The sequence below is a fragment of the Calonectris borealis genome, chromosome 9 (assembly GCF_964195595.1).
Source record: "Calonectris borealis chromosome 9, bCalBor7.hap1.2, whole genome shotgun sequence".
In the NCBI taxonomy this organism is placed as follows: Eukaryota; Metazoa; Chordata; class Aves; order Procellariiformes; family Procellariidae; genus Calonectris; species Calonectris borealis.
Window position 1 is genome coordinate 3068608 of NC_134320.1, and position 25481 is coordinate 3094088.

At 51.2% G+C, this 25481-nt stretch overlaps 3 protein-coding genes across 10 annotated transcripts in view; 1 reads left to right on the forward strand and 2 right to left on the reverse strand.

Moving 5' to 3' along the window:
- Positions 1–9825, reverse strand: part of STAG1 (STAG1 cohesin complex component) — a 205713-nt gene extending 195888 nt beyond the window's left edge. For 2 of the 3 annotated variants that reach the window (XM_075157939.1, XM_075157937.1), the window contains exon 1: positions 9674–9825. The gene's annotated coding sequence lies outside the window, so the exon portion shown is untranslated. Of the gene's footprint in view, positions 1–565; positions 2194–9673 lie in introns of those variants that run through there. The other variant, XM_075157938.1, reaches the window with a different exon arrangement.
- Positions 9826–10235: 410 nt separating this feature from the next.
- Positions 10236–18361, forward strand: SLC35G2 (solute carrier family 35 member G2). 4 transcript variants are annotated; one of them, XM_075157949.1, is made up of 4 exons: positions 10243–10472; positions 12889–13102; positions 15300–15373; positions 16553–18361. In XM_075157949.1, exon 4 carries the CDS (start codon positions 16575–16577, stop codon positions 17808–17810), a length of 1236 nt encoding a protein of 411 aa, XP_075014050.1. In that variant the 5' UTR covers positions 10243–10472; positions 12889–13102; positions 15300–15373; positions 16553–16574; the 3' UTR covers positions 17811–18361. The 4 variants fall into 4 exon arrangements, with proteins under 4 accessions (XP_075014048.1, XP_075014050.1, XP_075014051.1 ...); XM_075157947.1 differs by lacking the exon at positions 12889–13102 and having other exon boundaries at positions 10236–10472; XM_075157948.1 differs by lacking the exons at positions 10243–10472; positions 12889–13102 and adding an exon at positions 13639–13903.
- A 597-nt stretch (positions 18362–18958) lies between these two features.
- SCLY (selenocysteine lyase) lies at positions 18959–24964 on the reverse strand. Of its 3 annotated transcripts, XM_075157943.1 has the most exons (14): positions 24905–24964; positions 24123–24205; positions 23936–24048; positions 23733–23833; positions 23444–23600; positions 22963–23090; positions 22688–22852; positions 22225–22331; positions 21844–21880; positions 21414–21497; positions 21149–21251; positions 20894–20969; positions 20044–20235; positions 18959–19223 (listed from the first exon to the last, which is right to left on the reverse strand). In XM_075157943.1, the coding sequence occupies exons 2-13, from the start codon at positions 24170–24172 to the stop codon at positions 20076–20078; spliced, it is 1281 nt and encodes a 426-aa protein (XP_075014044.1). In that variant the 5' UTR covers positions 24173–24205; positions 24905–24964; the 3' UTR covers positions 18959–19223; positions 20044–20075. The 3 variants fall into 3 exon arrangements, with proteins under 3 accessions (XP_075014044.1, XP_075014047.1, XP_075014045.1); XM_075157946.1 differs by lacking the exons at positions 20894–20969; positions 24905–24964 and having other exon boundaries at positions 18959–20235; positions 24123–24502; XM_075157944.1 differs by lacking the exons at positions 23936–24048; positions 24905–24964 and having other exon boundaries at positions 18959–20235; positions 24123–24501.
- Between the last annotated feature and the right edge of the window lie 517 nt (positions 24965–25481).

Consider the following 25481-nt stretch of genomic DNA (forward strand, 5'->3'; position numbering starts at 1 on the left):
TGGGCAAGCTCTGTGGGTTTTTGTTTTGAAGTAACAACTTACAGCTATCGCACTAAAGCCACAGAACAGGTCAACTACAGGTCTTTACCCTCAAATGGGAAAACCCAGCAGGAGTTTCCCACTGAAATCCTTACAAAAAAATGCGTACTTACCACAGCCAAAAAAAATTCCTTAATCTCATATTCAAGAATTAATTTGAATAATTTTTGTTGGAACACAACAAAAATAATCAATCTGCAGCTACAAATCTAACACAGGAATTTCCAGTCTGAATAGTTTGTTTGTCAGAGGCATATATTATTTGAAACAAGATTTGAATAACTGCCTAACAATACCCATCTCAGCCACAGGCATGCTTACCTAAGCCATCTATAACAATGTAGTAACCAAAGTTCCCCTTTAGGATTAAAAAAATGCCCCCCAGCAACTAAATCCCTAACCACTTGAACTTAAGCTAAGAGAAAAATACAAACAAGGCTGTTCCGTGTCTTAAAGTTCTGGTCTTTGCTGCTGTTTAAAACGGGAAGTCTGGTGAACGTAAGACGACATTCAGATCATTCCTAACCTTCTACCAACATGTTCTTCCCTTTCTTCACCACAGCTTTTTGTCTTCTCAGCTTAAGCCTCCATTTCAGGGAACTCTGCCAGTGAGGTCAGATGCAGGAGCTCGCAGGAAGAACAGAATGGTTCTTAAACTAACTTGAGACACATTCTTCTTTTGAATCACCTCTGAAAGAGTCTGACATGCAAAGCATATTAGCAATAGCTTGACCACACACTACTTCAAAGAACAGCAGTGAGCTGCAGGAGCCGTAGTTACTTTGCACGATACTTTCTCTACTAGCTGCCACCAGCATGCGATGGGAAGAGTTCGTTCACCCCCGTCACCTCATTCGGTCCAAAGGGAGCCCACGGTGCAATTATTTCTTCTAGCAAGCTGCAAGCCAATATTTTTGTACATTCCCATGTTCTTCAATTATGTATTTATTCCTTCATAGCTTAGTTCCAGAAGCTTTTCCCTGTGTCATGCTTGCCTCTGCCAGTAACAGTGAACCTGCACATGCACTCAGGATTCAAACAGTATAAATAAATGTAATGGCACTTTGTAACATTTCGCAACGCTGCCACTTGCCATTTACCAGTCTCATAGGTGAAGAGATCAGAATTGGGGAACTACAAATCAGTACCGATTGTCCCACACGCTGAATGCTTTTTGTGACTACTGTCACAGAAAGTCATTATCTTTTGACATAAGCTTGAATGCAAACATGACTTACAAAGGAGGAACACGTTGCCTTTGGGACAGAGGCAGATACAATAGTTAAACTCTAGATGTGGGTGTTATCAAAGCATGACTTTAGGTCAGGGAAGTTGTTTGACGGAGAGACAACAAAGGAGCTGACTGCCAAAAATTTATGGGCAAGTAAGATTTGAAAGGGTTATTCTTAGCTGTGTATTTCACAATAAAATGAACTACATGAGTGACATAGCCTAGCAATACCTCAGAATTTACTACAGAAAATATTGGTGGTATATCCTGGCATTACACAAAAAGAGACTCCAAGTTCTGCGCAAATGCTAAGGATAACGCTGGTGAATGACAACATTCTTGCAAAAGGCCTGGCGCTCCTCACGGATGAAGTCTTGGCAGAAGTCTCGAAGAAAATATTCTGAAGGTTTTGAAAAGGGTACGCTTTCAGGTTTTAGCAGTTTCGTAACAATGCATTTGCCTAGGGAAAACAAAGTGTCTAGGAAATAATGGCAGTTACAACTGACAATTCCTCCCCCTGTCCCCCAAACTTGACACGTTGCTTCCCTTGATTCTTACTCCTCACTAACACCCTTGTCTTTTCCCTCTCAGCTTTCTACCTGGACACCAACATGCTCTACATCAACAAACACTAATGAGAAATCAGAAAAGTAAGGCATACCAATGGAAAAAGTTTGTTTTACCAGCTTTAATGGCTATGACATTAACAAACATTTCAACTCAAATACAAGAAACTCACAATTCAATAGCCACCTCAGGCAGTAAGAATTTACATAGGACAACCACGCACCAGTGCTTTCAGCCCCTAACACTGGTGCTCTATAGTTACTCACACCAACAGAAACAAAAGTGTGTAAAAACTTTCCTTTGCAAAGCAGAAGACAAGCAGCTTCTCTGGTTTCTTTTGGGGAGAAAACTAAGTATAACACTACAATACTGAAACACACGTTTAAGAAAAATGCCAGAAGTGGGGCATTTCACTGCCATTCCTTTTCTGACAGTGCCAGTAGCATGGTTTCAGGTTATACCTGGAACTTGATTAACTCCATTGCCTGTGTTCTCCCACTCACTCACAACAGTGAAGAGTGAGGACGTCTTCCATTCCTCTCTGATGGTTCCACTTGTTACACCCCAACTTTGGGGATATTTGATAGGACCCAGCCGCAAGTTCTCCCTGCCATCCAACCTACCGTCCTCTCTTCCACCTCAGCAAATGGTCAGCACTGCCATAATTCAGATTGGTCATTTTTAATGAAATAGTACCAATATTCTGCATGTCTCTTCCTCTTCAGGTTCTGAACACATCCAGCGTCTTGTACAGTAGCATAACAATTAGTATTCAAAAATTCCTTAAAACATTTTGAAACATGAATTAAATTTCAGCTCCATCTTATCAGTTGGGCAGAGAAAACTGTTCCAAATGGAGCTCAAAGAAACAATACATGTTAAAGAGAAAAAATCACCCATGTGACTGGGGAAGGCAAGAGATATGCACAAATCCACAGAAATTATGCCATTTCTTCTGACCCACTATACCAAACCTTTTTAGAGGGATGAGAAAGGACACATTATAGGCGAATTTTATTTGATTTATGTAAATACAAGTAGAACAACCAGCTAATGCTAAAATAGAAAAAGCCTCAAAGAGCTGAAGAAAAACACTGGAACTCTGGAATAGAAAGGAGATGAAGAACAAACAAACCATAACCTCTAACTAAAAGAGCAGAGTACCCGAAATGTCACAATCTTTCAGAGAAGTCCTTCAAAAGGCTTGGTAGCTATCCTCACCATTTTAATTCTCTATGTTCACTCACACTTTCATTCTCAGAGAGTTATGTATGGCAGAACACAAATGTTACAGACCGCTAAGTGCATTTTGGAAGTAGTCAAAGGAAGGCAGACCCTTAAACTTTAGCTCTGTAAGCAAGGATGATCTCTACAGTGGTGACTTGCACTCCCTGTACTATATTAATTGTTTTACAGTATCACTGCAACTGTGTTGTTTGTTTTGTTGTTTTTTTTTTTTAAGCTCAGTATCCAACAGAAACAGGCCTACATGGCTGTATTTTGTGTGCTTACTCTTCTCCCTCTGTCCTTTTCTCCAATTCCCGCTACCAATAATTGTCAGTCCCGGGACCAATTTCCACTGAACTCAGGAAAACGGAGATCCCAAAATATATAAGTTCCTCTACATTTTTTAAAATATTCATTTCTTAGAAGAGAGATTCTTAACTCTTCTCTGCCAAGCAGTGTCCTATTAAAGTAAGGCTATAGGAAAAACAAAATTATTAGACACCAAAGAAACCACGTAAGGCTGAAAACAGCCTCCAAAAAATCCTACTTCTTGAAGCACTGCTTACTCTTGAGCACAATTTATAATTGTGTTTACTCTCTCACCTAACACTTTGTGATACTACTGTCTAGAGAGCCTTAGTAGAAACTATTCTAGAATATAGATCAGTAGACAGCTGAATAGACAACAGCATTTAGACAGGGAAATCAGCTTTTGTACAGGAAAGTCAAGTTCCACAAACCTACAGGAGTTCTCTAGAAGATCTCCCTTACCCATACACCAATGGACTCTACTTCATGAAGCCTGCTTTAATTTCCAAGAGACATTTAACAGGATTCTTCACAAAAGGCTCTTAGGGAAATTAAGCTGCCACGGCAATAAAAGGCCTTGCATGGATAGCTTATCTGGTTAAAAGAGAGGAAACAAAGAGCAAAACAAATGGCCATTTCTGACAATAGAGTAAGGCCACCAGTGAAGTCCCACAGGAATATGAGCTGGAGCCCAAATTGTCTGAGACATTCTTACATCTGGAAAAGGAGGTGAATGCTGACAATTTGCTGATGACACCAAGTTATTCATGGCAAGGCAGCTGCAAAGAATGGAAGAACGAATACAGGCTACAGACAGCAAAGCTGGTAGAGGGAATTCAGTAAAGGTGAGAGAGTTACCCACAGGAATCCCAACTTTACACACACAGCGATGGGCTCCAAGCTGAACATTGCCAATCAGGGCATCACCTCTAGCAATATCTTACTCTGATGGCCTGATTCAATTCATTCACCTGGCAGAAAAACACCCCTCCCAAGCAGATGGGTTTGCCAGATAGGGAATTCAACCAGCTCAAGGCAAGGTCAAGCCAGCAGCAGCACTAGCACAAAGGAAAGGGAAGAACTGTGCAGCTGTGGAGAAAGATATTCCTCTCTGAGCTGTGGCAGGCTGGTAGATCGGCTCAAGCATCTTGTGCAATTCCACTGACGGAAACACGTTCTTGTGGTCCTAGTGAACAGATTTAAGAAAATAACAATGCAAAACTGGCATATTTATCACTTATTTAAGATGGAATTCATTACCCGTTTGCAAATAAGTTTTATTTTCCACTTATAAACACTAACACATTGGTATCTTCTTGGGGATTCTAACCCTAAAAAGGAGAGAGAAACCCTCATGTGGGGGAGAGCAAACAGATTCTCAGCTTGTCATTTGATTTTTGTTTCAAAAAACACCACCACATGCTATCCTCTAGTATATAAAAAAATGCATCCAAGATGAATTGTTTTGATTTTTATTATTTTATTGTAGAAAAATATTTGACATTTAGAAACATATCTGACACACATGTCTATTCCTATGTAACTCCACAAATAAATATTTTTTTCCTATGAGCTGAAAAATCTGTCAACACTCTTTTCACTCAGCTAACCTGCCAATATAATACAGGTCTGCTATATGCAGAGTTACAGAATATAGACTCATTAGATTTATTTATAGAATAAACAGCACGTATTCTGGTGAACTCCTGCACAGCAAGGAACACAGTTGGCTGGATGTTGCCTCATGCTGCTTTCTAGTAAAACATTACTTTTGGGAACCACCTGAAACAACTTGCCTTTCAGTTGACGGAGGACAGACTTAAGAATTCAACCTCTTGCTCTCAATTCTGCAATAAATGATTGATAACTGTGAGACTGGAACTCAGAATACACTCCCACATCAAGCACTTGTGCCTAATAATGCTGGCAACTGTGGCCGAGAGGCCTGTCCCACCAAACGATGTCACACAACCAATGCCTTTTTGCATATTCCAAGACTGAGTCTACAAATCCACCTTGGGCAGGACTAGCATCATAATCACGGAACGAGCATTTAGCAGTATCACAGGCAAGTACTTGAATGCCGGGTGGGGGCGGGGCAAAAACCTTGTACCAAATATGGCATTACCCGTACATATAAATGGGCATTTTCTTCCAAGATAAGGTGGCTTTAAGATTGCCTAGTATGAAAGCAGAATTACCAAATTTATCAAGTTTATATTGAACCTACAGTTCAAAACAGGATCTATGTGATACAGTTTGGGCTCAGTAAAGATACCCTGATGAATCTATTGTCCAAGGCATCCTGCTATCTCAAGCATACAGCTATTATTAAAAAGCATTTTCTGAAAGACTAAAATGCCTGCAGAGATGCAAATGAGGAAATGTTGCAAAACTATCAAAACCAGGAGCATAGTTCCTTCTAACCTTAGCGAAAGGACCCGAGTTACTGGGTATTCGCTCACGAATGACACACAAATTGTCAAGTGGTGAAATCATTACCTATATTCAGACCTTCAATAGGACACGTCAGAAATTAGCAAGTAGCTACAAAATCAGAACTAGGGAGAAGATTCCCTCTGCAGCTCCTTCTCTTCAGCTCTTTCAGCCAGCTGAAGGTGGTGTCTACCTTAAAAAAAAAATTAGTATGGATCTTCCCAAAACAACATTTGGTTTTGGAAGCATATTTTCAGACTGAAAAGTTGCAACAAAGAACATAATAATGTTCTCTCAACCCCTTATTTTCTAGAGGAACAAAGAAATATGTCTTCGTTTTCTGATCACATATTCAATACCCAAACCAACAAAGTGAAATCAGTTTGGAAAAGCAAAATATTGCTAAGAATAAAGCATATCTCTAGATGTCCTGGATAGAGACGACAAAACAATTATCTGTGGGTGAACTCAAACTTTGTAGGATTTATCTTTCTCTTCCAGGAAAGAAAATCAACTCTACTCCCTTCTATTTTTAGCCAAATGAGCAAACACAGTGGCACCGCAAGCAAGAGGAGATGGTAATTTGCAATAGGAGAATTTCAGAGCCCATGTGGTAAATTTGAGTGATCACAAGTAAAATGCCAAAACTTTAAAAAAAGCATGAGATATCTTAAAGATTTTAGTTGATATTTCAAACCCCGAAGCCAGTACGGCAGATTTAGATAAGGCGCATCCTTATCTTGGTGCCAGACTTCAATATCACCTTCTGGTTTTGACTCCAAGCACCAGAAGCCAGAGCCTCACCCGAACACTTCAAGGTGCAGAAAGGGGAAAGCCCGATCTCCCGGAGGCCAATCACCCATTCAATAGCACTGCATCCAAATTTACTCTTTACCATTCCCACGCAACTTAAGTGGATGAGAAGTGAAGTTCGCTGCTTTCAGTACGTCTTGTGTTAACTACAGAACTAGCACTTTCGAATTTTCAGCAGGGCGTTCGAGTCTTTTGTGCATTTTACCAGAAAACAATTTACAAATGTTATGATAAAGACATGTTCTGATCACAATAACCGACTCTTAGAAAGTCATCACAATTAAGCATTTCTCTCCCACTACAGCCTTACACTTCTACAGGTTCACTTGCCTACTAAAATAATATTTAAAATGTATATGTTTAGCCACCAGGGCTAAAAAAATTTAGCCTTTGCAACAAAGGGAAAGAAAGGAGAAAATTCAAAGTCACCAGAGTAAACTTGAGGTACATATTCTTCTTTAGGAAGAATCAAAAATATTCACTTGTTGAGTTTCTGACCATCCTGAGTAACTCATTTTGTCAATGCATCCAAATATTCAATGTTGATAAATCTTCTCAACTATCAAAAGGAGCACGGCAGTTTCAGTAGATGTCACATAAAAATTCGCACGATACGAAGGGCAGGCTATGGGCAGAGACGGTAGCTGAAAAGCTTGGAGTGCCCAATCACAAAGCTCTAATATCAGGGCTCCAGCTGCCCTCACAACTTCTGTCCACAGCATATTGTGTTTAGCCATAAATGCCAACTCTCATAGTGAATTTATCAACTTCAGCACGTTTGTAAAATGTTAGGAACTACCAGAGACTGTGAGCTGCCAACTGCCACATGCTCCAATCCTTAAACACAGGGTTTGTAGAAGAGGGACTTTAAACCTCCACAGCTGGCACTAACTGTTCATCCCGCTTCAGAAAAGTACCATTTTCCACTACCCTCCTCCAACTGCTGTAAATCCACAAGCGTGTCCATCAGCAGTAGCAACCAAGAGTTTCAACTGAACACTCTGTGTTGAGCAGCCAGTAAAAATGACATCCTATCAGATTAATCGTAACCCTGGAGTTAGCCCCTCCGCTCCTGCTCACCCAGAAATCCTCCTGCATCACGGCTTGGCTTGCCATTTCAAAAACCTCTGCCCCCACTACGTGTGCTTCCTCAGGCTATCCACCAAAAAGTCATCACAGTTGAGTCAGAAAGAAAGAAAGAATAAACTGGCCTCTAGTTCCACAAAATAATAACTTCTTCCCATAGTCAGGACACCTTTCAACAGACAAGGTATATACTGCCTTGTGGTCCAGCGATTTCTTCATAGATTGATGGATTATACTATAGAAACACGCATCAAATGACCTTGCTATCTACAGATGAACAAAAAAACCTCACTAGACAAGGCAAAACTGCTTTGGATCCAGAAAATCTGGACTAATCCTTCTCCCATAACACCCTTATCGCTAGTGTAATAACATGGAAAAGTTAAGCAAGTCTTAAGATGTCTGAATCCAGACATTAATGTCATCCATCATACCCAACACATGACACAATTTAAGAAGAGTTGCATTAGTGGTGTGATCTAGAGAAGGCTTTTCGTTCCTCAATAACTTAATCAACACCATTACTAGACTGACTCTACAGAGCTACGAGTACCACAAAATTGTGTAGAACACAACTGAAATCATCAATACTTATAAAGCAGCTCAATTTAGTTTAATTAAACTCACACTGTCTTACCAGAAACTAAGTTTGTTGACACTGATATTGGCAGTCACATACCTTTAAGTTGCCCTATGGATATTACTACTACCTTCTTCCTCCCAAGTCACACTTCATCCCAACAACCGCTCACACTCCCCACACCACCCCAGGAACACACAGAAAGCCCAGCACAGTTGCCCACCACTTCCCAGTGTAGGCCAGCCACCAAGTCACCAGCACCCATCGCAGAGTTCTTCCTACCAAGCAAAACCCTTGTTATTTTTGCTGTCCAACAGCTCAGGACCCCACCTTGGTGTTTCTACCTCTTCCCACCTCCCAGCACTGGTCAGAGGGCACTGCCTACGCTTGGCTTCTCCCCGCAGCCACGGTTCCCAGCTCCGGTACCACCAGCCCCCTCAACCTACCCACTAGCCTCCCCAACCTACCCACCAGCCTCCCCGGGCTCAGCACGCTGCTTCTCCCACCCCAAAGGTCACCCCACCGCTACACGGCACGGGTCTGCCTCCCCTCCGCAAGCCAAGGAGCGGCCTCTCGCCCCCAGGCCGGGCAGGCTGCCCGCCCCACCGCTATCCCCTCGCCCCGGTGCCACCGCACCAACAACTTGGGGATAAGCAACAGGAGCAGCGGGCCGGGGGGTCCCCAGCTCCGGGGCTCCAGCCCCACACGCCCCCGGTTTGCGCCCCCCCAACGCCGCCTGTCCCCCTGGACGCCAGCCAGACGCCGGCGGCGCTGGGGCGGCCCGGGCGCTCCCGCCGCCCTCCCGCGGGCCGGGCCCGGTCCAGGTGGCGGGTCGGGCCGGGCCGAACCGGGCAGCCCACCGGCTCCCACAACTTTCCCTCCCCACGGCCACGGCACCAACTCCGCCGCCGCCTCCCGGGCCGGCCGGGGGCCGCCGCCGCCGTGCCCCGCGCGGCGGAAGCGCCACCCCCGCTCCGCCCGAGCATCCCCCGCCGCCGCCGCCGCCCGGGCCGCCCCCGTGGCCCTGGGCCGCGCAGCGGGAGCGCCGCCGCCGCCGCCGCCCGGAGCGGGGCGCAGGCCCGGCAGCGGGAGAGGCCGCCGAGCTCGGCCCGGCGTCCCCGGCAGCCCCGGCGGGGACAATGAGATGGCGGCGAAGAGCGCCGCGCCCGGGGGACCCGTTGCTCCGGCAGGAGCCGCCCCGCCCCGCGCCGCCTCCTCTTCCCTCCCCTCCCCTTCTCCTCTCTCCTCGCACGGGCAGCGCCCGCTCCCGGCCCGGCCGCCGCGGAGACCGAGCGAGCGAGCGGCCCCGGCCCGCTGCCCCCGCCCCTCGCGCCTCCATCTTGGATCGGCGCCTCAGCGCCCTCCCTCCCCCGCGCCCCGCTCACCTCTGGCCGCGCCGCGCCGGGCCGGGCGGCACCCCGGTAGCCTGCGGAGCGGCTGGCGCGCGGGGTCCGGGCGGGTGCGGGCCGGGGCCGGGGCGGCGGCGCTGGCGGGGGCCGCGCTCACCGGAGCCGCAATCCTAAACCGCCATCTGGCGGCATTTCCGACCCGCCAATGGCGCAGCCGCCGCCGCGCGCCGGACCCCCAGCGCCCCCTGGCGCCCGCGCGCCGCCACTGCCCGCCCGCCGCCGCGCGGGGAGGGGGGAGGGAGCGGGGGGCGCCGCAGGTCGGGGCGGCCCCGCCCGGCGCGCGGCACGCGGGCGCCGCAAACGTCTTTCGCGCGAAAACGCCGCGCATGCGCCGCGCCGCCGCCGCCCGCGCGCCGCCGCGGGGCGGAAGGCGGCCGTTAGCGCTGCTACTGAGGGGGCGGGGCGTCGCCAGGGTGACAGGAAACCGCGCGGGGAGGGGGGAGGCACGCGCTGAGGCGGGCGTCTGTCGCGACAGAACGTGGGAGGGGCGGGGGGGCGGTGCCGGGCTCCGTGAGGCGGCGGGGCGCGGCCCCGGGGTGGGCCGGAGCGCCCTCCCAGCCGGCGGCTGCGGCCCTGCTGGAGCGCTCGCTGCCGCGCTCTGCCTGGGCGCCGGAGGGGCGGCCTCTCCTCGGCGGCTCGCCCGGTCCGGGGTCGCGGCGATGCGGCCCGTGGGCTGAGGGGGGGCCCGGGGTCTCCCGGCATGGGAGAGGTGGGAAGCGGCCGCTGAGGGCGCGGCGGCCTGAGGCAGCGGCGCCGGGCGGGTGTTTCGGCAGCGGTAAGTGTTTGGGAGCAGGAGCGGGCGAGTCTCGCAGCGGGCGGGCTGCAGAGCCGGCGGCGAGGGAAGGGCCTGGCGGGGAAGGAGCCCGAGCAGCAGCAGCCACTCATCCGCCCGCCTCCCAGCCGAGACGCCAGACCTGCCCTGGCCACCGCGCGGGGCTGCTGCTGCTTCAGATTTTCTGAAGCTTTACTGAACCTGCTCCGTGTTCTCATTCGAGATGCCCTGCTTCCTTTCCTAGCTATCCTCTCTTTGGTGGTGCAAACGTGAGAGTTGCCCTCGCAGCTTGCGCCATCCTCCGTGTACAACTCTGAGCCCCCGTCTCCCGTTTTTCACCCAGCTGTCCCCGCAAGCCCTTCTGCACACACCTCAATCGCACTAGCTTGCTGCCTTGCCAGGTTTTATGCAATTTGTTGGGAGAAGATAAAAAGCAGTAAGCTTTAAATAAATCTTAACCTGTAATCTTTTCTAGTAAACCTTCTTGTGCTCTATTTCAGCCCATTGTAATGTACGATTTAAGGCCTTTCTTCTATCTAGCCAAGCTATTTTCGTATGCTGTAGGAGACTATATTTAAGTGTTGATGTATTCTCCCTTCTTTCCCCCATGCCTGGAATTGCAATCTAAAGGGGTTTGTTCAGATTTGGGTTTTTGGAATGGGAAGTTTGCATGCAAAGTGGCTCTTCTTCCAAAATCACTCAATGCAAGTATTGCTACAGCAGAGGTAGTAGTTGCAGCAGGCAACAGACGTGAGTGCAGAAATTAGAGAAGAGTATTTTTTCATGGAACCGGATGCATTTGGAGCCCGTATACAGCAAGAGAATAGGTTGGTGAAAGCAAGGGAAATTAAAGGTGTCACATATAATCCCATTGAAATCGCATGTGGCAGCTTTAGCGAGCTAGCACACATATAGGTTGTTTTTTGGGTAGCAAAATATTATCAGGAATGTGCTGACAATTCGTGGGGCTTAAGTGTAGGGTTTGTATTTGAATTCTGGATTTACTGGCTCTTCCCTTAGGCAGTGCTGTTGGACGTGACCCAATTAATTTGAAGACATGGGATCCTGGTTTGTTGGTTTGTGTATAATGTTTGCTCTTGTGCTTAAGTACTAAAACTCCTTTCATATAATTGCTCTTTAATTTTCTTAAATAGCCTTTATTATTCATTAAATTTTAATAAAGACTTGAGTTTCTTTGCATATATTTTTAATAAAATTGATTGATATAGCAAGACCATCTGGCTAAAAAGATAAAGGTACTCTGATTTTCCAGCGTGCACCTTACCAAATAGTTTAAAAGCGTAGCAGAAAGGTACGCCGTTTCAGTGATACCAAGGTTTAATTGCCTGCTGTGCACCTTATGTTGTCTTTTCTTCCCCCTCGGTTCACGTTGTGTTACACTAGTCAGACATCACATGAGTGTAGATCCCTTGGCATGTGCCACTGCCTGAACTATCAAGCACCGAAGAATCTCCAGAAAGGTTAAGGTGGTGTAATGGAGAGGGTGCTGAAACGGGAATTTAGGAGATTTTCTTGCACCTGATAGGAATCAAAAGGAAAACCTACATTGTGAGAAGGCAATGCACTGTGCAGGGAGGTGCTTAGTGAAGGTGGCACAAGTCAGTTACATGGGTTTGTAGGGGTGGAGTGGGTCTTTCCTTCGTATAATATTCAGCGAAAATAGTAAACATGGAGATTGCTTACAGCCCTCTGGTAATCTCAGTCTAACCTGGTCAGGATTTGGGGGATTTTCCACAGAAGAGGCAAAAGAACATCCCTGTGAGGCCTGCCTTTCAGGGCACGGGGATAGCTGGCTTCCCATTTTCCACTTCGTAAAGACTGTAATTGCCATGTCTGCAAATCTTTCGTAATAACATTTCAGTAGGCTGACTGATTTTGACCAATCTGGCAGAAGATGAGAGTATTTTTCTGTGAGTTTATTGAAAATTGGTGGTTAGAATCACCAGTCAGACCTCGAAGCCTTAATTCCTTCAGGCACGGCAAGAAGGAGAGCTCAGCCTCCCACCCCCCAGCAGTCAAGTGGCATATAGTCACCTATTTTTGCCTTGCTAATCAGCATATGTGTAGTGATGGGGGGAGAGGGGGGAAGTATTTGGGTTTTTTTCTTTTAAAAGAAATCATGGTGTGTATTTTATTGATGATTTGTGGCGTTTATTGAATCCATTGTGATTATTTGTTCACCCATGGGAAAACGGGGTTCACGCTTTGACAGTCAGTGATTTTCCTGAGCTGGTAATTTAAATGAGTGTCGCAGGTTGCCGTTTGAATTGGGAAAGTTCATTTTGTTATATAACATGAGAATTTTGCATAGTGTTTAATCTTCAGCCTTGTATTAAACTTGATTCAAAATCAAATTGTTTTTCATAGAAAATGCAAATAAACCATTCTATGTTTCCAGATACGAAGAAAAATAAAAACTTCATGTGATCTCCACAAAAGGCACTAGCAGAAAGCGAAGTGGCAAGTTTTCTGCTTAGGCTGTGCTGGTATCCGTTTATTTTAAATTTGTGGCTGGGAAAAACATAATGGATTTGGGATATGCACTAATCACAGTCTCCATTGAAATTCTCACTGGTGAAGAAAAGCGAGGTCACCAAAGAGTACAAATAAATGTACGGTGTGATAGTTGGCGAAACATTTGTCATATACTCAGTATTTAGTAGAGAAAATTAAATATTGGTTTAAATGTTCCTGTTCTTTTTTGTTCTTTGTTACTTCTCATCTCCTGCCTTTCTCATTTCTCATGTGTTTGCCCTTCCACTTTCCAGACCTTCCAACTGTTGGCATTCTTAGTGCTGAAGAATACTGGAGGGCATACGGTGTCTGTATAGGACAGCCATTTTGAGCTACATGCTCATGATCTATTGTTTTCCTCCAGAGAGATCTCTGAATGCATTACACAGGTCCAGTACTAAATTTGCAACTGCATTTTGTCTCTTTTCTGTACCCTTTTCTATATTTGTTGGAAAAAAATGTAATCTAAACTCAGAAAGCAAGAAAGTTACCATTGTATGCTAATGGTAAAAAATTAGTTATTTTGGTTTTGTTTTCATGAACCAATAGTTGCAGCATGTACTCAGCTGTTTCTTAATGAAATGACGGAGTTTATACAGGCTAGATCCACTGTCACTCTAATAATAATGCCTGTTGTGCACCTTTTGTCTTCTTTTCCTCCCACTTACTTTATTCCCCATCCATATATTGTGCCTTAAATCAAGAAGATCTTAATTTTTTTTAAGATGTAGGGACAGCAAGGCAGAATTGTGAATTTATAACACAATGAAAATGTTAGGTAAGAAAAGCTGTGCTTGTGAAAATCACTGCCTTCCTGGAGTCACTCAGTGCATTTTGCATTTGCATATAAAAAGAATCTGAAATTAACAACTTGTCTGAGGAACAAGGGCAAGTAGCAGGTGAGACCAGGGTAGATTTCTGGTAGGGTGTTTTTAAACGTTTGATGGGTTGTTTGAACTGCCCACTAGTGCAGCTGATACCCAGCTCTTACCCTCTTTATTTACTCTCCTTGGCATTTCAGCTGTTTCTTCTCACGTTTCTTGCAGTATTTAAACGGTACGTTAAATGGGCACTGTGGAGTGCTCCTCCACCATTTAGCGGCGTACTGGGTACGCTTTGTTTTTTCAGCTGAGCTCTGCTGAAAATGGGTTGGCAGCAGAAACGTGAACTGGAGTGCTAGCATAGACGAGGGTGTTTCTTGTCCTCAGACCCTCTGATGTCTACCGATCTCTGCTTCAGTGAGGTATCTCAGGGCTGGGAGCATAGTCTGCCAGAGCAAGAGTAGGGTGGTGCCCCAGGGTACCCTCCTTACTTGTACAGGTCCAAACTGGTGCTGCTGCCTTCCTCCAGAGCTGGGACTCGGTGCCTGCGCCTCTCCCCACTCCCGTCCATCGGGATCCCTACCAGGGATTCACTCTGCCTGCAAGAAGTAGGCTACAGCTTAGCTTGGGTATAGCAGGGGGTTCAATAAACACTCAGCCTGGGAGGAAAAAGGAAGAATGTCCCTTTCTTATGTAAATTATTTTTGCCAGGAGAAACAGGCAGTGCTTGGCTGTCACAGATTACGGATGGAGGAAACGCAAAGGCTGAACCTGGCCACGATATTTTTAAGTATTTCTGTGAAGAGCTATTGCACCCACTTTTACATTGCCTGTTGATCTGTGGTCTCCCTGACAAACCGCCGTCGTGCTGTTCAGCCCAATTGTCCACTCGGCTGTGGTCTTGTACCTTCAGGACCCACCTGCTCTGGTGCTTCGGTACTCCCTGCGGACAAGGACCGTGGGGTTGTCCATACCCATCCCCTGCTGACACCACAGAGGCCAAACTGCTGCTGCCTGCAGGGCTGGGCTCAGCTCCTGGGGATGGATGACTGGATCGGGAGGATGGGTCCTCCCGGGCATCCTCTCGTCCACAGTGCTGGTGAGGCAGGACAGCAGGCAGGGGATGGTGAATTTTCTTGTTATTAAGCTGTAGGAACCTTATGCTCACAAAACCACCACTTGTTCCATCAATAATTCTGAGAGATGGCTGAGGAGTGGTCTTGGCAAGATGACACTGATTGCTTTCTCTCCGTCTAAAGTTTTGGGTTTTGTGGTGGTGATTTTTTCATAATGATGCACCAGGGTTGCCAGTTCCCAAGGAGCACGGCCTCAAAAGCATGCTAGTGCTTCTCAAATTTTCAGCTTTCAAAAACAAGCAGAATTTTTCATGCCTCCCTTGGGCATTCCTTTCTGTGCTGAGATGATAGTAACCTTTCCTATTTGATACCTGAGAGCATCTACTGTTTCTGTTTAGACACCCTGACAAAGATGTAGATGACCAAGAGGTGTTTTCCTTTTCTGGCGTGGGATTAAATCTCTCAGTTGCAGGTAAGGTCTGCGTGGGTTTATTTGCTGGGGCGAATAGAAGGCAGGAAAGGTTGCATTCCTCCTGCTGCCACTTCATGTGGAAGGGCTCTTTGTGCAGATGGTGGAGGGCGCTGCGGAAACAAAGTAATCTCATTGACATCCCCGTGCCTGAATTAAACTGCCCCGGTGCCGTCACACTGGCCTTGGGGACAGCGATGGCATGCTCAGCAGAGAGCTGGAGGGAATTAAGGCCACAGGTGGGCTCCCTGTGGGCAGGCTGCACGCACCCGTGACAGCGGAGTTTGTGCTGGTGAAGGGCTTGCTTGCTTGTTTTGGGAGGCTGATGCCGCCGTTGTGACACAGGCAGCGCCACGCGTGTCGCTGCGTGTGTCACGGTGGTGTGCACAAATCGGGGGCTCTGAGGGGAGAGCTCGCGCCGCTTGGGTAGTGTGAAATGGACCTTTAATAGGAGACAGAAGGGTGGTGGTTTTGTTGCTGTGGTTTTGAAATGTCTGCCACGGGAAGGTCTGGCTAGTAGTCTGGATCAGCCCCTCTAAATTTTCTCCATTTAAAAAAAAAAATCGTATTTGAAGAACAAATCTGTTGCAAAATCAATCACTGGAAATAAAAGGATGTGAAAAGAAGAAAGAATTTTTAACACTGTCAAAGTATTGTTCAAAAATGTGGTGTTTATTCATATGCTAACTTGCTGAATTGCTCAGGGATACTCCCTATTTCCCTGCGTTGCTCTCTGTCAGTTTAGAAGCAAGGCGATCATCTCCTCCAGCCAAATTTCTTCCATAATCTTGTGACATTAGCGAGCAATTAACAATAAGTATAATTCATAATTACAGGGTATTTACTGTCCAAAGAGCTTAGCAAGAGAACTTTCTCATTAGAATAAGAATATACTAGAATGCATTATACGTACTATACATAATGAGAATATACATAATTTTCAAAAACTAGTGACTAAAATGAAGTTCCACGGTTGGCTTTCAAGGAGACCCAAATGGCCTGACTATCAAAGGTATTTAGCAGTAACTCACCGGAAAATTAAAGCAAACCCAAGAACAATCTACTAGTACTTGCACTCGCTTGATAAAAACAGCTTGTAAACACTAGCAGCATTTCCATACTAATGAATCTCTCATTATTCTTTAAATAAAAATAACAGTGCTTCTCCATTCTTTTCTTAAGAGCAGGACGTTTCTCTGAGGACATGGATACGTCTTCCCAAAAATACCCAGTCAAAAAGCGAGTGAAAATTCATCCCAACACAGTAACAGTGAAATATACTTCTCATTATCCCCAGCCAGGAGAAGAGGGATATGAGGATGTTAGTGAAGATACTGGAGTATTTATGGAGGATAATCCTAAGAAAAGACTACTGAGTGATGGGAAAAAGAGAGAAAGGACCTTTTTTGGTACAATAGACACCAAGCTTCAGCCAGCACAACTGCCAAAACCCGATGAGATCGGGCAATCCCAGCATCTTCCTGAAGGAAATATACTGCAGTCGAGGAAAACGTGGGTAGTCCTTTTCGGATCTGCTGTGGCTCACGGATGTGTGGCTCTAATTACAAGATTAATTTCTGATCGTTCCAAAGTGCCATCCCTAGAGTTAATTTTCATCCGTTCAGTCTTACAGGTGCTGTCCATTACTGTTGTATGTTATTACCATGAGCCTCCCTTTGGCCCCAAAGGGTACAGACTCCGGCTCTTCTTCTATGGGGTCTGCAATGTTATCTCTATTACCTGTGCTTACACCTCCTTCTCTATAGTTCCCCCCAGCAATGGGACCATTATGTGGAGGGCTACCACGACAGTGTTCAGTGCCATTTTGGCTTTTTTACTCATAGATGAAGGAATGGCTTACATAGACATAATTACTGTAGTTGGCAGCGTGTTTGGCGTTTGTCTGGTCATGATCCCCAACATCATTAAGGAGGAGAACTCTTTGCTGAGCACCTGGAAGGAAGCTTTTGGCTACACCATGACCGTTATGGCAGGTTTGACCACTGCTCTCTCCATGATCGTGTATAGGTCAATCAAAGATAACATCAGCATGTGGACGGCACTGTTCACCTTTAGCTGGACGGGAATGGTGTGGGGAGCGTCCACCATGTTCTTACTTCAAGAGCCAATCGTCCCACTGGATGGAGAAACCTGGAGCTATCTCCTTGCCATCTGCCTGTGCTCCACAGCAGCGTTCCTGGGGGTCTACTATGCCCTGAGCAAGTTCCACCCTGCTTTGGTCAGCACCGTACAGCACCTGGAGATAGTAATCGCCATGGTCCTGCAGCTTGTCGTGTTGCGGATCTTCCCAGGTGCTTATGACCTTGTCGGGGGAGCGGTTATTTTGGTTAGTGTTTTTTTCCTTGCGTGTTATAAACTGTCCTGGAAGAATTTAGGAAGACAAGATTATCAGGAGATTGTGGATTCTTCCATAAAATGAATTGCGGTTTTGCCATCCGATTCTGGCTACGTGACCACGTGAAAGTAACATATTTCAACTCTGTGGTGTTCTAGCCTAGTGGTCAGGTCCTCTCTCTACTGTTTAAATTCACAGCTAAGGTAGCAATGTTGGTATTTCCAGACTTCCATGACAGGTGAATTTGTTCTATTGCGTACAACCGCTGACATTTTGTCATACGAGAACAGGCTATTTGTCTCCGGCACGTAGGGTGCATGAGCGGAAGCACAGGCTGGCCCACAGAAGTGCAGGCCAAGTCACAGGCATGTTCTTCCTCACCTTCCTTGGATAAGGCAATACGGAGACAGAGGGATTCGCTAGTGACTCTCATTCCTGTGCAGCGTGGTAGTAGGAAGATGAACAGTAAAACCATTAAAATGGTCAACCAGAATATTCATATCCTCTGTAACACTTCCTATGCTTTGGCTGTAATATTCTAAATGAAGTAGTGCTAATATTTCTGTGGTTAAAACTTGCATTTCCTGTGTGTATAAAGAATAAGTCAGTAAAGCTTTTTGTGCTTTGTGGTTAAATTTCTGTCTGAATCGATGCAGGCCAGACCTCCTGTGGGGGAAAGAGAGCCCCAAAAACTGGATCTCCAGTTGTGCCACAGCTGTGAAAGAAAGGTCCCCAAGAACTGTAAGGTCCATGATAGATAAAAGGTCTATCCCTGAAGCAGAGCAATATTCTTTCTATGGAACCACTTCTTCTAAAAGAGGTTTTGACTGTTACGCAAGGGAGAAAAAAAAAAAGGAAAAAGAAAAGATTGCATTTGAGATTGAGGCGCGAGCGGCGGCGGTAACGCTGAACAGCCTGACGGGCATCCACTGACTAAGTCAGTGTGCTTGGGTCCTAACACTTCAGTTAGAAATTAGATTTACAAAAAGCCCCGGGGTTTTATGGTTGCAAATAGTCTTCCTGGCCGTGCTAATGCATGGCTAGTAAAGAGAAAGACCAGCGCCTAAGAATCTGTGTCCATGGGCTCCAGGCAAACCGGGACCAGCGGGCACCTCCCCACTCCAGCGGACTGTGCCTGTTCTGGGACACGAGCATTTTCTGAGGGAAAAGACATCACCCAGATGACCCCAACCAGTCCAGCCTCCCCCACAGAAAACACCATGGAAAATACATTTTACTTGGGAAGAAGCCACAGCAGCAGCAGTCACTTTTATTTCTGTGAATACCCAGGGAGACCAGGTTCCCCGACATCAGTCAGCCCAGCCGGCAACGCTCCTAATCCGTGTGACACTTGTGTCCTCCTGTGTCAGTGGTGAGAGCGACCGCCTGGGTCGCGCAGGGAAGACACGTTTCTTCGGGTGCTGGCACCGTTACGGCTGCCCCGACAATTCTGTTTCCTTTAGGAGCGCGTGGAGCCAGCAACAGGAGCTCTGCCCGCTGTAGGAAGGACGGGAGGAAGGGGAGCAGGTAACGCAACGCAGTGCTGGGAAAACCATGCCCAACACCTTCCCAGCCAAAAAACCCTTTGGCAGCTTAGGGCCTGGCAGGGGCAGGGCAGTTCCCAGCCCAGAATCTTGCTGTGCTTCTAGCAACTCCTTGTTCCCTCTGGGGCAGATGGTCTTTCCTGCTCTGAGGGATAAGACAGCGGGAAAGCTTCCTTTGTGGAAAGCAACCAGGGCAAAAGGCTCCATCTCCTATGGCTTCCATGCCTGTTACGCTCTGGAGGGAGTCGAGCTTTGAGACACCGTCATGCCAACGCGCACGCATGCACACAGCCAGCTGGGTACATGCTGGCACGCGAGGAGCACCCGACAGCGAGACTCCCCAAATGGCTGCAGCGTGCAGTGGGGACGACAGAGTCCTGAGCAAGTTCTTGACGAGCTGCCCCAGCCCCAAAGCAGCAAAGCCCCCTCCTCGGCACAGCTCCCTGCTGCCTCCAGCGCCTGCGCTAGCTTCTCTGCTCGAGTCGCACGTGCTGCAGAGCTGTGCCAGCCCCGCCGTGATCCCTGTGAATGCAAGCTGACACGCAGCTAAGCAGACCTAAGAGCACACTGCTGCCGAAACGGGTGATCCCACTTCCTCCTCCTGCCACCAGCTGCCACTTCCCCCAACGTCTGATCCACGATCACAAAGTGCAAGCTGGGTCAGTTCCGCTTAGGGATCAGGTGCAAAACTAATCCTGCCAAAACCTGAGCCCAAACTGACACAGGCAGCCAGCACCCAGGGGCCAAGCAGGGCACAATCCCATCCCGAGAACCTGGGTGACGGCTGGGGAGCGATTCCTGGGGTCTACAGGGTTTGGTCCTGGTCCAGCTGTGCCGCAGCCTGCACGAGGTCCTGCACAACCAGGTCCACGTCTGCCCGGGTGGTGTCTCGCCCCACGCTCAGCCGCAAGGCGTTCTGTGCCACGTCGTAGGGGATCCCGCAGCTGAGCAGAATCAAGGAGGGCCTGAAACACAGACACCGGGGTGAGCAGGTTTAACTCAAAGGACAAGGAAGCACATGCATCACCAGAAAGCTTCACCAAGCCATAAGAGGGAGCACATCTGCAGATGCACTCCAGGCAAACCTGTCTCCTGCACAGCGCCCTGCTCGCTTTCTAAAGGCACCTGCTCCCACTGGGCTTGTTGCCCTGTGGTGGATCTGGCTCTTCCCCTCCAAGGAAGAACCTCTCCCATGTCCGCATGGGTTGGCAGCTCTGCCATGTCTACAGGGCATTGCTCTAGACGACCTGCTGTCCCCATACAGCCCCAAGGAGTCCACTGGAGACCCAAACTGGGCTTGAGTGGGTGAGCCAGGCACACACAGACAGACACAAGGCAGACTCTCTTCTGGCAGTGCCAGACGTTGAAGAGTACTTCCAAGCTCAGCTGGACCACCAAAGCCAGGAGGGACAAACTCCTTCCAAGCAGCAGTCAAGCATTCCAGCTGTCTCCTGCAATAACCTCCTTCGCAGCCCTTCAGCCCCTCTGGAAAGCTCTGCACCTTCATTGCTCCGGGTGACGCTGCCCACAGCCACCCACGGTCCCTTTCCCTGTCCTATTTCCCTCCCTCTCACCCGCTCTCCTCTGGGAAGACGCCCTGGGCCTGGCAAAGCCAGCTCTTACCGATCCCCTTTCTCAGAGTGGCAGGCAGCCCCAACGCTGGCGAGAAGCGTCTTGCAGCAAGACAGCACCTTTCGCCCTGCAGCACACACAAGCACAGGTCTCCCAGCACCCAGGCTCTCTCCGAGGGCCACTACCTGCCTCACCTCCCTGCCCAAGCCACGGCCAAGCACCTGGTCTCTAGCCACAGGGTGCTTTGCGGGGCAGGTGCTTGGCTCCATGGGCACCATCATGGGGCAGCTGTGGGGTAAGAGCTACCTTGAAGGCCTGGGCCCAGGATGGAGAAGTTAGAGGTGTTGCAGAGTCGCTTGGAGCCCGTAAAGTGGCTGTTGAAGTGGATCCTCTGCTTCCCAAAGGAGGCCTGGAGAAATCAAGAGGGCTGTGAACCACTCGGTTCATGAGCAGCTTTGTCCTGATGAGGAGGCGGCAGGGCCAGAGGCACATACCCACCCTGGCTCCAGGCCCCACACCGCAGGCTGAGACCCCGGGAGGGGAGAGACAAAGAGAAACCAGGTCTGCTCACCTCCAGCCTGGCCTCCAGGTAATCCCGAACATCCCGCATATGAGCCTCGTAGGCCTCCCAGTTCTTGCTCACTAACTCTGCAGCCTGAGGAGAGAAAACCCAGACAGGCTCCGTCAACGACCCCTCCGACACCTCCCTCCGTGTGCGGCTCCCTGGCATTTGAGTCCAGCCCGGGAACAGCCCCCGCAATTGCCAGGTCCCCTGCGTCCCCCAACAGCCACGTGAGCTGCGTGACTGCCCTCTGCCAGGGCTCCGAAGCACCTCCTTTGGCACCAGAAAGCCCCATCTCCTTTCCCGGTAGTTCGCCCGCCCTCCCGCACCCCGACTTTGTCATTTCTAATGACCGGGGTGCACAGGTGGCTCTCTCCGTGCTGGCTCCGCCAGGCAGCACCCCCAGGGAACCGCTCACCCGTGACCATCACTGACTCACCCGGCCGAGGCCAGCGATCATTGGGGTGTTCTCGGTGCTGGAAGGGAAGAGGGAGCAGTGAGTTATTTCTCCAGACCAGAAACCCAACCTCAGTGCACAGACACTCCCTGCGTGGGACCCCTCACCGCTGGCAGGGGGTCCTGGACACCTCTCTGAGGTGGTTGGGAAGGGGGCAGTCCCACCCTGCGGTTGCTCCCGCGGCAAAGCCTGTGCATCAGGCTCCCGCAGTTCCCACGCACGGATCCATCTCCCTGTGCTGGGCTGCCCGCCCCAGGGCTGGCGGGTGACACAGCGGCCAGCTCAGCTCAGGCTAAGTAGCCACGTGTGGTTTGGCCACCAGCCGGAGGCCCAGCTCTCCAAGCCACCACCCAGCCACCTTACCCCGGCCGGAAGCTCCTCTCCTGTCCCCCTCCGAAGAGCATGGGGTGCAGCGGGGTGGTGGTGTTGGGGCCACGCACATAGAGCGCGCCGATCCGCGGGCCGTAGAACTGCGGGGAGAAAGAGCCGCGGTGACCCCAGGGACACTGCCAGGTGTCCCTTTCCTGTACTCCTGCCCAAATTCGAGTGCCCTCCAGTGCTGACCCCTGCCCGTCTCACAGGCACAGGCTGCTGCAGAGCTGTCTCCTGCCCCTGGCCTCCTCCTGCTCCCCCTTCCAGACAGGTCCCCTGACTTGCAGGAGCCTTGTCACCCAGCTGAAGACTCTCTTCAGAGCACCATCCAGCAGGAAAACTTTGGCCACTGATGAGATATCAAGCCGTGGGGGGCACCCAAAGTCTCCCTGGCACCCCAACAGAGATGTCTTAGAGGGTGAACAGTGGCTGGGCCGGGTGAACAGGGCTATACCTTGTGTCCCACGATGGTGAGATAGTCCACCCCCAGCTCCTGCACGTCCACGCGCCCCTTGCCAATCATCTGTGCCGCGTCCGTGTGCACCAGGATCCTGGGCAGCCCCTCCACCGCTCTCCGCTGGTTGAGGGCGCGGACGTGCTGGCTCAGCTCTGTGACAGGCTGGCGGGAGGAAAGAGGATCTGCGTCCCAGGGACCGTCTGCTCTCCCCTATCAAGCACTTTTTTGCGAGGATGTCCCCACCCCGTCCCTCTTGCTGCCCACAGACTCACCATAATGACCCCAGTCTCGTTATTGGCCAGCATGATGGAAACCAGGCAGGTGGTCGGCCGGATGGCGGCAAGGACGTCATCCACCTCAGCCCGCCCGCTTCGTGGGGACACAGGCACAAAGGTGGCTTCTGCAAGCCAAGAAACAAGCCCTGAGGTTTGTTGGGAAGCTCGACAGCGCCCAGGGCTGCCTGTGCCCCACAGAGCGGGCGGGAGAGCTGTGCGGGCAGCTGGTGCGCAGGCAGAGAGCACAGCAGCTCTTGGGGCCAGCCTTGGATGCCAACAGGGTAATGCACCCAGCTTGAGGGAATGGGGGCACTGTGTGGGGAGTCAGCGCCCTTTGGGGGGAGAAAGGGAATATCACGGAGCAAGCGGGTCCCCGCCCTCCTCCACAAAAACGCCAGCAGAGAAAAGCCCCCCTCGCAAACCCCAGTCTGCGGCCGGACGTCCCCAGCCTGTCCCCTGGGGTCCCTCTGCCGCTCACCCGCCAGGTTCTCCTTCACCAGCTGCTCCAGCGGCAGGCGGATGGAGTCGTGCTCCACGCTTGACGTCACGATGTGCGGTGTCCCCCGGCTGTCCCCCGGCCTGGCCTGGCTTTCATGGAAGTGCCTGCGGGCAGCGTGGATCACCATGTTGTTTGCCTGAAGAGATGAAGGCAGAAAGGAAAATGAAGGCCCAGAGAAAGCGCGGCGCCCTTCGTCGCCAGCCTCCTCATCACTGCTTGCTTGAGAGGAGGTGGCGGGCAGGGGTGCCCGGGAAGGGGGGTCATCCACCTCCGTGCCCCCCGAGGTAAAGACGATGTCCTCCGGCCGGCCTCCCACCATCCTCGCCAGACTCTCCCGAGCGCTGCCGATGAGCTCCTTTGCCTTCCTGCCTGTGGGACGAGATCCGGCAGCTCTGCCAAGGGCTCCCATGGCCACAGGGCTCGACCTGGCCGCAGCAGGGAGCCAACATGGCCACTCCCCCGGGGCCCTACCTGCAGGGTGGGAGCTGCTGGGGTTGCCCCAGGCCTGGCACATGGCATCCCGCACGGCCTGGGCCACCTCGGGGGCCAGGGGGGTGGTGGCGTTGTGGTCCAGGTAGACCCTCCTGCGGGGCGCAGGCAGCGGGTGAGGGGGGCCGGGGGGCGGGGAGGGGGGGACCAGGGCGGGGTGGGGTCTCACCCCTCCGACGCGTCGCGCCGCGCCTCCACCAGCTCCGTCTCGGCACCCATCGCTGCTGTCACCGTCCCGCTGCTGCCACCGCCCTGGCACCACAGGGCACAGACGTGTGGGTGCCCATGGCAGGGGCCAGGCAGCTGCCTCCTGCCTGCCCCACCACCACGGCTCCACCAATCAGCTCCTCCTGCCTGCCCCACCGCCACAGAGCCCACCAATCAGCTCCCTCCTGCCTGCCCCACTGCCATGGCACCACCAATCAGCTCCCTCCTGCCTGCCCCACTGCCACAGCATCCACCAATCAGCTCCCTCCTGCCTGCCCCACTGCCACAGCACCCACCAATCAGCTCCCTCCTGCCTGCCCTACCGGCATTGCGTCCACCAATGAGCTCCCTCCCTCCTTTCCCCCGTCACGGCACTAACCAATCAGCTCCCCCTCCCTGCCGCACGGTAACAGCACCCCCCAATCAGCTCTTTCCTTCCTCCCTTCCCCGCCGCCACGACGCCCGCCCGCCCGCCAATCCGCTCCCCGCCGCCTGGGCAGCGGCCAATCAGCTCCCCTCGTCCTCGTGGCCCGCACTGCGCCCGCCCATTGGCCGCGGGACGCCGAGCCCGCGGGGCTCCCATTGGCCCCCGGAAAGCAGCGCCCGCGGCGCAGCCAATCGGCTCCGCCCGGGGTCCGCGCGGGACTCCTCCTCCCCTCCGCCAGGAGGCGCCGGGGGGGGGGGCGGGGCCGGCAGCGCGCGGGGTGAGGGGGTGTCGGGGCCGCGGCACCGCCGCGCGCTCACTCTCACGCGCCGCTCCCTCCTCCCCGCGCGGCCAATCCTGCGGCCGGTGCCGCCGCGCCGGGCGGAAGGGGCAGGCGCGAGGCGGCTCGCACTTCCGGCGCGCGCCGTCGAGACGCGCGCGGCGGGGGCGGCTCTTCCGGGAGAGGGCGGGCGGGAGCCGCCGCGGCGCTGCCCCTCTCCAAGATGGCGGCGGCAACCTCGGCCTGTTCCCCCCGCTCCTTCCTGCGCAGGCTCCGCAGACCCCCCTCCAAGATGGCGGTGAGCCCCGGGGAGGGGAGGGGCCGGGCCGGGCCGGGGGCAGGGCGCGCCAGGCTCCGCCGACCCCCGCCTGGGGCCCGCGGCCCGCAGGAGGCCTCAGGCGAGGCGGGCGGGCGGCGCCCGGGGCCCTCCTGGCACCGCGCCGTGACTCAGCGCTGCGGGGGGCCCCGGGCCGCGGGGAGGTGGGGGCGGCCCCGGCCCCGCTCCCCCGGTGGCGATCCCGCAGCCCCCGGCGCGCCCCCGCTTCCGGGAGCCGCCGGCCGAGGGGGGCCGAAGCGGCGGGAGGCCCGCGGGGCCTGCCCGGGGCCCGCGCCGGGCC

Coding starts and splice junctions, on each gene's coding strand:
- SLC35G2 (XM_075157947.1), top strand. CDS start 16,575: ATGGATACGTCTTCCCAAAAATACCCAGTCAAAAAGCGAGTGAAAATT.
- SCLY (XM_075157943.1), bottom strand. CDS start 24,172: ATGGGTGCCGAGACGGAGCTGGTGGAGGCGCGGCGCGACGCGTCGGAG. Junction 21,881..22,224: donor GAGAGGAGCTTCCGGCCGGG/GTAAGGTGGCTG, acceptor CTTCCCTTCCAG/CACCGAGAACACCCCAATGA. Junction 20,970..21,148: donor CCTGGGCCCAGGCCTTCAAG/GTAGCTCTTACC, acceptor TGTGTGCTGCAG/GGCGAAAGGTGCTGTCTTGC.